Source organism: Rousettus aegyptiacus, unplaced genomic scaffold, assembly GCF_014176215.1.
Source record: "Rousettus aegyptiacus isolate mRouAeg1 unplaced genomic scaffold, mRouAeg1.p scaffold_m13_p_2, whole genome shotgun sequence".
NCBI classification, from domain to species: Eukaryota; Metazoa; Chordata; class Mammalia; order Chiroptera; family Pteropodidae; genus Rousettus; species Rousettus aegyptiacus.
Window position 1 is genome coordinate 115332053 of NW_023416295.1, and position 14821 is coordinate 115346873.

Below are 14821 nucleotides of genomic sequence, written 5' to 3' on the forward strand. Positions count from 1 at the left end.
CGAGAAGGAAAACTGAGATTCATTCCTCTGGAGGCAGCTTCTGTATCTGCTGCCTGGGCCAAGAGGAGTGAGATTAAGAGGAGTGGGACTGTGTCACAGTCTTGTTTCAGCTGAAGACAAACCATGGTCTGTACAGTAGGATTCCATCAAATGCTTGTTAACTAGGTTAGGTTAGAGCACATGGTTATATCTGATGCCTTGGAGGGAATGGACGATACCTTGGATATGCTCAGTAAATACTGGTTGACCTTAGCAACAATGCTGGGCCTCTAACCAATACTTGATGGTTTCATTTTATAACCTTTATTGGGAGATCAGGAGTCACTACCGAGTGTCTGACCAAAGACACTTAGAAAAATCATTTCATTTCTTATGTTTTGGATGAAAGAAATTGAAGAGGGACAGTATATTTTTTTGTGCCCGGTCAATAACATGTTCTTATGTTTTGGCCTTGACACAGTTGTGAAATATGTTTTCTTTAAAAGGGAAATTAATAGAAAAGTCATGTTCATGTTAGATAATCTTAAGATTGGTACGTTAGTTATGCACTTACTTTTAATTGTTTTTTTCTCCTTCTTTTTACACTGCACAAGAAACAGGTGCTGGCTATGAAATCCAAACCATCACAGAGGACAATAAAGTTCGCCAAGTCATTGATCAAGACAAAGTGGCATACTACTCATAGTTAAAACAATTTAGGATTTGATAAAGATGTTTCGTTTTGTTCTTGTGAAAGTTTTACTTCTTTAAGTAAGTCCAAAATACCTAATAGATTGAAGTGTAAATACTTAGACAGCAAATGTACTTATACATCAAAAATCAAAAACATTTCAGAGATCATATATTTGCTTATGGGCTCAATAAAAGACTTGAAAATATTTTGTTTTATAGTCACACATTTTATTACAAATTTTTTTACTTTGTACTCAATAGAAAAGCAAGTTTGGTATCTATTTACAAGTACTATACATTTACATATATTATATACAGTTAATGAATTTCAAGAAAATGGGCAGAGAAACAATATATATGGAAGAATATGCCACTGTACAAGGTTTGTTATCATGGTCCTTTGTGTTATTGAATCTTTACTGTAGTAATAAATACAGTTCTCTATTTACACATCTTATAAAACATCTCATAAATGTATTTTTTTCAATTCCAAGTTAAAACATCTGATTAAAATAAACATGCTTATATAAAAATAAATCTACCTAACAGTTTTTTGGTTTGAATGTGTTGAAGCTAATGTAGTATAATAAAGTTACAAATTAATCCTTTGACCTTTAGTATTTGATCATTTTACCTCTTAAAATACCTAGCACATGTATTAAATATGGAATAGCGGAGAGGTCATGTTCCTGACATCAAGTGGGCTGATCCAAAGACAACACAAGCAAAACCAAGCTAAATAAACTGGATAATATGTTGCCAAGTCTCTGTTGAGTCCAAAGTGATTTTAGACATTGTTGTTAGAACTACTAGAGACACACCTGTGAGAAGTTATGGCAATGGATTTACGTTGTGTGCATTTGATCATTAACTTAAGATGCACATCAGTTTGAATCAACTGGTAAAACCTCTGGTAAAAAGTGTGCACTCGGTCAGGGGGAAAAAAAAATCCCAGGTGCCTACCATCTTTACTAGGTATGTCCATTGTCAACAATGGACTTTTCTTCTGAGTTCTGTGCACTAAGCAGTTAAAAAATGAATTAGACAAGGCAAACCTCACCTGGACAGGATTGCTTTCATAGCAATTTAAGAATTTAAGTTCGTTTTCCTTTCAAAATATTTGGAAACAGTTTTATTCCACTGAGAATGGAATCATCTAGTGCTGATATATAAAATCTGGTATCACTAAAAATGATGTGAATGTGAGTAAATTAATGCCTTACATTATCCATTCATGGGGGGATTTCTGACCTGGAAGGATCCTTTCTGAGGAAAGGCAAAGGAGTACTAAAATATCTCCACATGGTCATTAAAATCAAATCCTATTGGTAACAACCTTTACTTAGTGCTGTAGGCCATTTAAAACCCCTTTTTTCCTAATACTTCCAACCATCTTTTAAGGAGTTTGGGGGTTTAAGAGCCCTTTTTAAAGCAAGTAGAGCTCCCCCACCCCTCCAAGTCATTAGATTGGTGAGTTTAAAAAGAATACAACTGAAATCACGGAGAATCTTTTTTGAACATTTCAATCTGCTTTTTAAAAAAAAAAAAAATCTGGCCTTATTTACCTAGTGTGACTGATCTCTCTCTTAGCTGAATGAATTATACAAGCAGCATTTAGACCTATTTTTTTACTCTCCAGTATCAAAAGGTTTTCAGTTTTTCACTCTGAGAGATTAAAAAAAAAAAAATCAAGTTTCAACTCAGCTCTTTTTGTTACTGCTCTGAATTATTGTATTCAATCTCACATTTTTGGGTTTTCAATTTTTGAAAACTATTTCCCTCATGTATTAATTAGAGACATGGGACAAATGCCACAGATGAAAGATGACAGTTTTCAGTCATTGGATAAGCTGGCGGTGACCCGGGATTGGAAGGCAGGTCGTAGGCTATGCTGGCACTGGTGAATGTCACCAAGGCTTGGGTTGAGTCACAGGACTGCTTCTCGATATCATCAGAGTTAATAGACATCAGGCTTGGGTGTTTCGACCTTGTCCAGAAGTGGGCTTGCTTTCCCAGGCTTCCCAGATCCTCTTTAAAATGGGGATTGAAGAGGATGTAGAGAAGGGGATTGAGACATGCAGGAAGTGGGACAATCACCAGGAGGATAAACTTAATGACTTCAGGACTGACGAATGTGAGGTTCAGTAAAGAGGAGAAGGATAAGAAAGCCACAGGGCAGTAAAGAATACAGTTGGTGAAGAGCAGGAGAGCAATGTGCTTCACCATAGAACAGTCCCAAATGTTCTCCAGATCTCCCTTTTCCAGGTTGCAGTAGAGCTTAGTATAGGCAACGGTCATCACGAGGAAGCAAAGAGAGTTGAGCAAGACGAGAGCGACCATGTAGCCCGTGGTGCTGGGCTCTCCAAAGGGCAGCGGCAGGCAGAGCGGGGAGGCGCTGTACTCGCTGCCGCCCAGCAGGGGCACCGTGGCGATGGTCAGGGCCAGCACAGCGCAGAGGAAAATGATTGCTTTCAGACTGGAGAACGGAGTTTTCGTTTCAAATTTTGCAGAGCATTTCACCGAGAACCCACGCTCCAGCGCTGCCAGAGTCAGCAGGAAAACAGATGATTCCGAAGCAAAAATGGACAAAAACCCAACGACTTGGCAACCTACCCCCTGCTCCCACCACGCACCGTGCTGTGCAAAGCTCCCAAAAGTGAATGCGTCCACGCCAGCCAGCACAGCACTGGAGACCCCCATGAGCATGTTCGCCGCTGCTATTAAGCCAATTAGCAGTTTTATGGAGGAAATATATAGAGGGGCTCGGAACACTGTCGAAGTCACCAAGGCATTACAAGTAAGGGCCAAAACCGCTATTGTCCACACTCCAATTCTGATCAGCCAGCTGCCCAACAGGTATTCGCAGAGTTTGAAGGGACCTAGAAGTCCAAGGAAGGAAAAAACTGGGTATCAAATTAGGGTTTACAACTTTTGTGAAATTACCTTTTTGTTTCTCTTCTAAGGACACCAAGGAGGGGGGCCAATAACAGTCACAGAAACACACAGTTCCCTTGTGGCACACATCACTTTCTTAAAGCACTGTCATTACTGCCTCAGATTTTCTGCTGCACTGATAGGGTGAGTACACCAGATGCTCAAAGGTCTACACAAAGAAATGGAGATGGGGAATTTAAATCATTGGGTAAGGTTTCCCAAATACAGCAGTGTTGGGGCCAGGTAAAAAGCCAGATCTCTAGGGATTTTCATTATATATATATTTCAGAATGTCTCAGAAAGGTTCTGTAAGCAGGGGAGAATCTTAGGAAGTACTCCATAGCATTAGAAGAGGAAGTATGGGTAGTATGGAGATGCATTTCATGAAAATCCCATTAGATGTTTGGGAGCAAGGGACAATCTCGTTGTTGAAAATAAAATATCAGTCCTCCTAGCTGTCTTTTTATTAGCTGGCCCATCCTGTTTCTGGAAATGGGACAATTTTTGAAGTTGACATATATAGATTCTGTATAAACTATTATTTATTTTAATCAAATAGCCATTTAGGGATTAGCTTTAAAAAATCAGTGATTATACAAGACTGCTGCATACCAGTTTAGGCTAAATTGCTAATATCATTTAAAAAATTACATATGCTTCTAACTACATGATCGATTCTTTAGTTTCCATGAATCTGAATCAATAGTCTCCCACAAAAATCCTATTTATGAATGGAAACTAACATTTGTATTTATAAAATATATTTGTATTTTATATTATATTTTATATTACATTTATATATTTATATTATAAAATGCATTTGTATTTTAAAGGTTTCCGTGGGGAGAGATACCGATGAGCTACAAAGGTGGCACATATTTTGCTTTGATGGGTAGCCAAATGTCATCGATGGCCTCGGAATCAATGGTGGGGACTGCTGCTGAGGCAGTTCTGATGCCTTTCTCACCTGGGGCAGGTGAGCACTGCACAGAGTGAAGGGCTTTCAGGTCTTCCTCAAAGTCAAACAGGAAGTCTTCAAGATCACGCTCATCTGCAGGAGTGAGAAGTCCTGGAATGATTAATGCCGTTTCTCTTTCTGGGGGATCAGTCCCAGAGAGGAAGGTCCTGACTTGCCCTCGGGACACAAAGTGTCACAAATGGAACCAAAGGTGAGATGTCCCATTCCTTCTTGGCCTCAGGCTTTCTTGCAAGTCTATTATAAAGTTGTCTTTGGATGTTTTACTCAAGCTACTATATGACATCATATTCCAGTAGAATTGGGGGAAAGGGACAGTAACCCCCGACTCCTTGTCAGAATATCTAAGCTCTCTGATTCTGTTCTTGTTCCCTGGAGCTCATGATGGCCCCAAGTTGCACTGTCTATGCAATTAGAGAGAGGAGAGGCTGTGGGCCTCTCTATTCAATGGAAGAACCACTTTATCCAGTTTCCTAATACTTAGATAGCTATAGTGCAAATGTTCTGAGCTGTGTTCTCTGAGCACAAGAGGGAGAATCAGATAAAGTAAGTGTCAGTCTTTTCTGGGGAACTCAGCTTAACAGAGGGCGAATTGTGTAACTGCTTGGTGCTTGGTTTAGTTATTTATGAAATAGGAGTTTTGTGATCTAATACACTTTCTCAAAGATGCTGATTTTATTGGTCTGTTACGGAGCTTGGGCATTAGTATTTCTTAAATCCTTCTGTGTGATTCCAATATATGGCTCAGGGTTGAGAAGCACTGTCCTTGAAAATAAACTTCATGAAGAACCTTGTCTCTACTGTTCATGTTGTACCTCTAGGGGCTAGAACAGTGACTGGCACATAGTGGGCACTCTAACTGTTGTTCTGGAGCAAAAACTAAAGCAAGAACAAGAGCAAGACACATGCTATAGCCTGAAACAAAGAAGTCAAGGATCAAAATATGAGCTGCTTAAACTGATGTGTGTGCAGGAAGAAATTTGTTAAGGTAATGTGAAGACAGACTGACTGAATCATACTTGCTTGGGGATCAACAAATCATTAAGGCCCAAAGGAAGACAAGCCAGTCTGTTTAGACTCTGTGCGAACATGCAAGGTTGGCAGGGAAAGGAAAATAGGGACTGCCCAGAGCACCTCCTCATTACCACAGGTGTGGTTTGAAGTACATTGCTGTCCATTTAAGTAAGGCCTTACTTCACGAAAAGCCAAGTGCTTTGCAGACATTATCTCATTCCACCTTCCTGACATATAACCCTGTGGGGGGTAGGAGGGGAGAATATTTTGGAATTAGTTGGATAAGTGGTTAGATTCTTAAGCCCTCCTGGTGAAATATGGAGCCATCTAAAATGCCTATATCCTCCACATAAGAATAAAAAAGGACTTTTTATCTTCTGAAGAAAGAAGATAAGAACAAAAATGTATTTTGTCATCTGGAGAAAAGAGCTCAGAAACATGTTTGAAAAAAGTATGTACAGAGATGAGGCCCTTTAAAAATTTTATGGAAATATGGATATTAATATTACTAATTACTCCTAGAGACAATATATACTAATTATATATATAAGTATTAAAAATCCACTTACAGAAAAGATGAAGTTTTAGAATAAATCCCAAAGGAACTTTCTCTTTCACTGGAAATCCTTAAAAAGTGAGATAGATTCCCAGTTTTTGGGGATGGTTTAACAGGGGCTTGTCCAGAGTTCAGATGATTTGTTTGGTAACTTTTCGAGACTCTTCCAGATACAACTTCATCACTGTGACATAGCTGGTCTTACCTTGAACTTGAAATATTCCAGCATCTTTCTTATAAAGGTCATCTGTACTGCTGTTGTCCCCTTTATTCCATTGATTAGAAATTTTATACACATTCTCGCACACTCCAAACGCACAGCATTGGTAAGCGTAAGGCATTTCTATGACTCTTTAAATGAAGAAAACCAAAGAAAAAAATGTACACTTAAAGAAGTTGGCTGTTAAATAGAGTGTTCATCTTCTTTCAACCAATAATTCTGCCTTTGGAGTTTAGCCTTAATAAATAATTTGAAATATTAACTATGTACATAAAGATGTTCATTATAGTGCTATTTATAATAGCAGAGTTATTAAAATTATCGCTATGAAATGTTGACAATTGCTAAGTTTGAATGATGAGTGTATTATTTTCTCTACTTTTGTGTTTGAAAATTTCTATAATAAAAAGTTTTAAAAAATGACGGCCAGGAAAATTGTAGCACCATTCAAAAATGCTTATGGTATGACATAATGTTAAGTGACAAAAACATGATGAAAGTTTGTATACATACTATGAATCTGACAATTAAAAATTCATTGGAAACAAGGTATGAAAGGAAATAACATAATAAGTTGTTTAGGGGATATTTTTAGGTTTTTTTAAAATTCTCTGCTTTCCAAACTCTCGTTTGTGGTTACATTTTTAAAAGTATGTAAAAAGTACTTTGATTTAAAAAAATATATATGTACTCTTTCAAGGGACTTCTTTACTGATAATAAGCATAGCATGTTTTATAGAGCATTACTTCCTCAAACAAATATTAATTTAGTACATCTCATTAGAACATATACACAAGCTAGATTAATTTAAAAATGTAAACAGGACTACGATAATGTTATAATGTTATTTAATTACATGTTCTAGTTTACATCCCATGGATCAATGGTTTTCAAACTCTTTCCATGAACTCAATGATTCCGGGAGGCATCCTTGAGAAAGAAAGGAAGTGTGGTCAGGAAGACCCGTTCCCCCACTTCAGGGCTTGTCCTAACAGAGCCCCAAGGGTGGGAGACTTGAGGGTATGAAATGCAATTCAAAAGAGTCCCATGACCTCATAAATTTTGAAAACCACTCTAACACGTCTATTATTTCACATGACCACAAATGTATCTTATTAGTTTTAATGACAAACTCACTTGAGTTCTGGAAAGTTTTCAGATGATATCAAGCTCTGTAAGGCATGATTTCCTGTTAATTTTAAGTGAGTTAAACCATGTAACCCAGTTACAGGAAAAGACGACAGGCGGTTGGACGACAGGTCCCTGCAAAACATCAAACGACGATTGGCTTTTAGTCTGTGTTAGCATAAAACATTTATGTTAAAAAAGCAACCAAAAGATTATTAACTTTTCCATAAAAACTTCTAAGCAGGGTCCTCACTCTTAGTGATAAAAGTAACCATTTTGGTTTTAGTTCCTGATGCTTATTTCTATTTACAATCAAGATCGCAGGGGTAAAAATGTTTTAATTGAATCCAAGTTGTATTTTTTATAGTCAGCTTAATTTTTCCAGGTGGGGATATCTAAAATCAAGTGACAGGTGCTATGTCTAATTTGAAAAGTGACACTCACTGAATTAAATTGGGGGCTGAAGAGGAAACGTCGGGAGTTTATTCCTTCCCTTCTCCCCTTAACTACTGTCTGACCAATTCCTTCTTCATTAGACGAGGGAGATAGATGGGGAGAGAAAGGAGCAAAAGGCAGAAAGGAAGGAAATAAAAACAGATAGAAGGTTTTTTATTAATCAAGATGGCCAACTATAAAATGAAAGCTCTTTAGAACTGAATTGGCTTCTTATTCCAGTCCACCTGATTGCTCAGCAAAAATGGAAAATTTCACCTCAATAACAAGAACCAGCTGTCACCCAGCTTGTCAACTATCCACAAAGGGCCCTATGGCCTTGGAGGGACAGTGGGATTCCTTTCTGGTCTGATACAGCTCTAGGGTGGAGAACGCTGAGGGCTGGCCAATCTGTGCACTGAGCTTCTTCAGGAAAATCAACATTTTTGATTACTTAGATGGTCCCTAATTATTAAAAGACATGCCATAAATAACTAACAAAATACTCACAGCTTTTTCAGAGATGGCAAAGTAGAAAATGCTTTGGGATGTATAATGGCAATTTTGTTCCAAGCTAAATTCCTATTTAAAAAAAAAAGGCAAATGAGAGAATTATGTAAAAAAAGAAGACCATGTGAAGTTTTACCATATATATTCATTCTTCCAACAAAATTCAATTTCCATTCGGGAAAGGAACAATTAACTTATCAAATCATCCTTCATATAAAGATATTAATAGTATAAAATTATTATGGAGAGAACTTTAAAGTAACCATGTTTAAATCTACCAAGAAAAATTATTCAGGTGGATATTTTAGTTTTTACTCTCTTACTAAGAAGTTGACTTTAATTTGGTTGTAAAATTTTATTAAGACATTTCTAAGATAAGTGGAGAGAGACAGGAACTTCTGAGCCTCTTTCTCTGACAAACAAGTACTTTTTATGTTATAAAATGTCCTTGGATAAGTAATGAAATTCTGCAAGAATTTGTCTACATTACCCATGTATGTCAGGCCTTAAGAAAAACAAATATTTAAAAAAAAATTCCAGTAAAGAAGATAGACATTTAAATTCTTAACTGGGAAGTGAATAAAAGAAGGGCTAGCATATGTTGGAAATAAGATCCTTTGATAACAAAGGAAATCTATAATTTATGGAGAAATAAAATTTCCTCACCCCTCCCCTCCACAGACACACACACACACACACACACACACACACACAAATAATGAAGTGCAGATACTTTCACAGGAGTAGGAATTTCCACATTTTAAAAAAGGAGCAATGAACTTAAAATTTGTATTTTTCAAATGTCCAACTAATGAGGGTAACTAAAGTGTAGATGTCTGAGTAAATTGAAAATGATCGCAACCAACTTTTCTCTAGCACAGATAAGTGATTTATTTATGATATCTGCGTCCCTTGAGTTACCTTGGAAAAATGGTATTCACACGATATTTATTTTCTCATTTGAGAGGGTTCCTTAAAGTGGGGGAAACTAGAAGCCTTTTTATTTTGCCCTTTTCCATCCAGACCAGAAGAAAATTCCAGCTACAAAGGAGAAGAAATGGCATGGAAGGAGTGGGAAACTACAGATGGCAGTTGGAATGAGGTGAAGAGACTGTCTTCCACCAAGCTGCTCATACAAATGCATCCAGTGAGGGAGGCAAGTCATACCATCTGTCAAAGTCTCCCTGGCAGCTTTAAGTAGAACATTGGTGCCCTGGTGAGCTTCCCAGAGCAGAATATCAGGAACATAGGCCAAGTTCTGCCTTACAGAGATGTGACTGGGTTTTAATGTAAATATGGGAGAATATATGTGTTCAAAGGACTGTAATTCTATTCTTATTGGTGAGTCCATGTGCTGGATCCTCCCAGCGTGCCTGTAGGAGCTCCGCTCTCTGGCCCTGTTCTGTGCTTGGGGCTGGCCCTGTAGACTGCATCTGCAGCCTGCCTTGCTGTTTCCTGTTGGAGTCCCAGAGGAAGCCCCTGGGGAAGAGAGAATGTGGGAACTTGCGGTGTTCTCCCTCTCTGTTTTGGAATCTTGTCTCTGGCAGCACTGCACACTTTCTCAACCACGCAGCCCCTCTCCGTGCCTCAGCTCTTCATGGGTTTTGGAAAGGTCTTTTTTTTCTCTGTGTTTCTGCAACCCAGTCTTGGTCATGCTTTTGGGTTCCGCACACTCATCCCTTGCTTGCTCTCTGCCAATGCCTATGTAAGTGTCTCTTAATTTGAACTATCTGGGGTGAATTCTGTCTCCTGCCAGGACCTCATGGATATACTCTAAAAGGATATATACTCATTCTAATGAGAATAACAACAACAACAGCCACAGTAATAATACTGTTGCATATTTACTATGCATTGGGTATGGTTATTAGGTCTTTTATTTACATGTATTAAATCATAAATCTCAAAACAACCTTAAGAGGTAGGAATTATCATTAGTTCCATTTTATTGGTGAGGAACGAAGCACAGAGTATAAGTGACTTACTCAAAGTCACAGAGTAAACTCAGGAGCTGGGGTTCGAACCCAAGCAGACTGACTCGAGAGTCCTTGATCTTTTGCTCAGAACATGTTTGGAATTCTTAATAAGAGAGCCACTACACTAGATCCTGGGGATAAGAAGATGAAAAAGTTCTTGTTGTTTTCAAGTACAGCAGTGGCGTGTATTGAAACCTGCAGCAGAGAATGTGCAAAGCACCTCAGAGCCGAGTGGGCTCAAAGACAGGTGATCATGTTCTCATGGGATGGAGCAGGGCAAGTGTAGAGTGGGGAGGAATCCATGGGGCTGCAAGGCCAGGAGAAACAGCATCTGTGTATCAGGGACTGGGAACATATGGATGAGAGTGCGTTCCAGGAGATTGGGATCAGATTTTAAAGGGCAGCGCTAGGAAGTTTGGTCTTGATCTTGAAGACAATAGCAGAATAATAAGGCTTTTTTTTTTTTTTTTTAAGCAGAAAAGTAACATGATTTGATTTCTACTCAAGCAAGAATCCCTCGGGAGAAAAAAAAATGGCGTAGGTGATAGAGGCTCTGTTCCTCCCTCTGGTGACCAAATCAAAGTTGTGACAGAAACAAGTGGCAAGGAAAAATCGCCTGAGATCTAGAGGAACAAGCCATACACCTAGGGAAAAGTCCAAGAAAACACCCTGTAACAGCAGAAGGTGGGACAGGGTGAGGATGCGGGATGGTGGGTCTCAAGCGGCTGAGTGAGACGGAGACTGAGGCAGCGGTGGATGCCTCTTATAGGGACTGTGGATCTTCGTGGTGACAGACCTGCTCGCTCTGAGCGCCAGTGCTGATTTGGCTGCGTGCAAGGGGCACCAGGGATTTACAGGGAGACACTGTCACAGTGAGGGCTTAGGGAAGACTAACTGGGTACAGAAGTGCCGGCAGTATCTATTGTTCCCTGTTTAGTCCTCCCGTACTACCAGTGTGCTGGACACTGCATTGCCATAGCCGTGATGCCATCAAACTGGATAACAGAGGTTGGTCCACCCAGAGGATTCCCTAAAACCCCCTTCCCCCCCATTCAGACCTCACCCAAGCCACTTCCAGGTGTATCCTCAGCGAGTCTGATGCTCCTTGCTGAAACTCACACTGGTGGAGGCAGCTGGCCTCGGTTTCTGGTGTGGCCTTTTGAGGCAACTATAAGCACAATGTCTGTGGATCACTTGCTGAATCTTAACAGGTGGCCCCGGAGGGGCAGAGGCTTGGGCTAAGTTTGGCCTGGAGCTGAACCCCTCTCAGGATTGTGCCAATGGACAGACACCTACTTCATAAATCCACACTAATAGGACTGGGGGACTTAGGGATTTTGCTTAGTACATAGAAACAGACACAGAAAGGTAGCCAAAATGGGAAGACAAAGAAGCAGAAACCATACAAGAGAAGAGAACAGAGATCCAGAAATAAAGGAGTCAAGTAATCTAACAGATGCAGAGTTCAAAACATTGGTTATAAAGAAGCTCAATGAACTTTTGTAAAGTGTAGATAAATTCAGTGAGAACTTCAACGAAGAGATAAAAAACATAAAAATGGAAATGGAAATTATAAAAGAAAACCAGTCTGAAATGAAGAACACATTACCTGAGATAAGAAGTATATTAAATGGAATAAACAAAATAATAAACAAAGTGAATGAAGAAGAGGATCACATGCCCTATCTAGAGGACAGGAAAGCCAATCAGGGTACTCAATCAGAATGGCAAGAAAAAAGATGCCAAGACTATAAAAATAATTTAAGGAGGATATGGGACACTATTAAGGATCCAAATATTCATCTGATGGGCATAAGTGAAGAAAACATTGAAAAGCTGTTTGAAGAAATAATGATGGAAAACTTCCCTTACCTGGTGAAGGAAATGGATATAAAACCCAGGAAGCTAAGAGAACTCCAAAAATCAGGGATCCAAAGAGGCCCACACCAAGACACATCATAATTAAAATGCCAAAGTTTAAATACAAAGAAAGAATATTAAAAGCAGCAAGAGAAAAACAAATAATTACCTATAAGGGAATACTCATAAGACTGGCAGCTGATTTCTCAAAAGAAACAATGCAGGGCAGAAGGGCTTGGCAAAAAATATTCAACAGGATGAAGACCCAGGATATACAACCACAAGTAATTTATCCAGCAAACCTATCATTTAGAGTTGAAGGACGGATAAAGAGATTCCTAGACAAAAATAAGCTGAAAGAATTTATCACCACCAAGCCAGTATTACAGGAAATGTTGGAGGGACTTCTTTAAGAAGAAAAAGCATGTATCGAAAACAGGAATAAAGAATCGTAACAACTACATTCCTATTAATAAGTACCTTAAATGAAAAAGAATTAAGTGCTTCAACCAAGAGAGAGTAGCTGAAAGGATAAGAAAACAAGACTTTTAAATATGAAAAGGGAGGGGATGGAAAAAGATGTTTCTTTGATGGACCTAGAAGGTATTTAAGTCAGACAGATTTCACTTATATGCGGAATCTAAGGATTAAAAAGAACAAACTAATCAAAAACAGACTTACAAATATAGTGGACAATTTGGTGTCAGACAGACGGGAGGGGGATTTGAGGGGCTGGGAGAATAGTGTTAAGGGGTAAAGAAGTACAAATTAGTTGTTGATGGATGGTCAGGGGGATGGGGAGCACGGCATAGGGAATGCAGTTAGCATTAATATGTTGGCTAGGTGGAAGGTCAGGAGAGGGAGGGTGCAATTGGGGAGATTGTTTTATGAACTATGTAGATGTCTAACCAATGTACTGTATACTCGAAGCTAAATAAAAAAAAATAATTTAAAAAAAGAAAAAGAAAGAAAGAATCTCTTTAGAGAATGAGGCAATGGTTAGTGACTGATGGTGGAAAGACTGGCGAGGATGATATGGTAATCCACGGGAATGATTCCATGTGCCTGTGGAAGAAGAGTGGATGAAACAGAGTTCGCAGAGTTTGGTGAGTGACGGGCTGTGAGCTCTAAGGGGGAGGGGAATTCGGGGGACTCAGACCTGTAGTCTTCAGAATCTATGTAACATTCTTTTGGTATCTGTAAAGGTCAGTCTCTTGTTTCTTTTGTATTTGTGTATATAAATATATATATTTATTTATAAAAGTATATTTTTTTGTGAGAATATTTGAGTTCTACTCTTTTAGCAAATTTCGATGTTATAAAAAATATTATCAACTTATCTTTTTAAAAAGAACTGACTTTTGGAAACAGACAGAACTTCAGCCTGGCGAATAAGGTAGGTAATAAAAATAGGTAAGATATTTTTGTTTTACATTTATTTTAAAAAGTAAAAGAACTTCATAAGCTTATTTAGCCCAAAAGTATGGAAAGGGCAACACAATTAAATTCAGAACAATATGGTTTTCAAAGTAAATTTTTGGGAGAAGGTGATTCTTAAAGGTGAATTTAAAATGTTTTGAGAAATGGTATCAGTGAAGGTATAGTCTCTTAAGTATTAAGAAAAACTTTAGGAAAGAAAAGGTTTTTAATAATATACATTACATATTGTCATCATTTATCAAATTTACATTGCAATCCAGTTTCAGGATGGAAAAGTTTTAACTATTACTCACTTCCCAAAATCTGTTACTGTTTTTTTTTTTTTTTAATTTATGGTTAATATATATATGAATTTTTTTCGAACATAAAATGGAATTAAATGTTCACAAATCTTAGCCATCTGAGCAACAGAAGCATTTTTCAAAGACAATTATGCTCAAACCTTAATGTGCTTGTTAAAATGCAGATTCTCACACCCCACTCCAGAGATTCATACTCTTGAGGCAGGTTAAGGCCTGGAATCTGCATTTGTATAGTCACCCTTGCCCCACGCAGGTTCTTAAACACTTTTAGACACATGTTGAAAAACTGTCTAGCTGTGGGGGAGGAGGGCGGAAAACAAACAAACAAAAAAACCAGGCAGAAAGAATTGTGTGGTCATCTCATTTGTATGCAGAATGATCCCTGACAAGTCCAGGCAACTAACAGAAACACATTTTGTGGGCCAACAGTGTGGCCTCTTTCCTCTTTATCAAAGTTTCATGTCTGCTGACTGGCAGAGAGCAGATTACAAATTTACCACTTTTGAATTTATTTCTGGAAAGGATCACGAGCAAAATACTTGCCTTTTCATTACGAATATATTCACAAAGGCCCAACAATACACATACACAGTGAGAAGAAAATATCAGGTGAAAACCCAAAAGAGAAAGAAATTGCTCTGTGGTGGGGAAGGTGCTGGGAGGCAGTACTTACAGAGATCGGAGGCTGAGCAACTGCTGGAAAGTATCAACTTTAATTTCATAGATTTCATTGTGTCGCAGGTCTCTGAAATGACAGATTTCCAAAGATTTTTTATTTCAGTCACTGGTTTCAAAGATTA

The 14821-nt window shown here is 38.4% G+C and overlaps 1 protein-coding gene across 1 annotated transcript in view; it reads right to left on the bottom strand.

Annotated features, from left to right (window-relative positions):
- Positions 1–878: 878 nt before the first annotated feature.
- LGR5 (leucine rich repeat containing G protein-coupled receptor 5) overlaps positions 879–14821 on the bottom strand; it is a 114291-nt gene continuing 100348 nt past the window's right edge. Inside the window, exons 13-18 of the mRNA XM_016148380.2 lie at positions 14695–14766; positions 8444–8515; positions 7511–7636; positions 6358–6503; positions 4574–4657; positions 879–3551 (exon numbers count right to left, since the gene is read on the bottom strand). Of these exons, the coding sequence (XP_016003866.2) occupies positions 2464–3551; positions 4574–4657; positions 6358–6503; positions 7511–7636; positions 8444–8515; positions 14695–14766 (1588 nt within the window). The 3' untranslated portion in view covers positions 879–2463. The remainder of the gene's footprint in view (positions 3552–4573; positions 4658–6357; positions 6504–7510; positions 7637–8443; positions 8516–14694; positions 14767–14821) is intronic.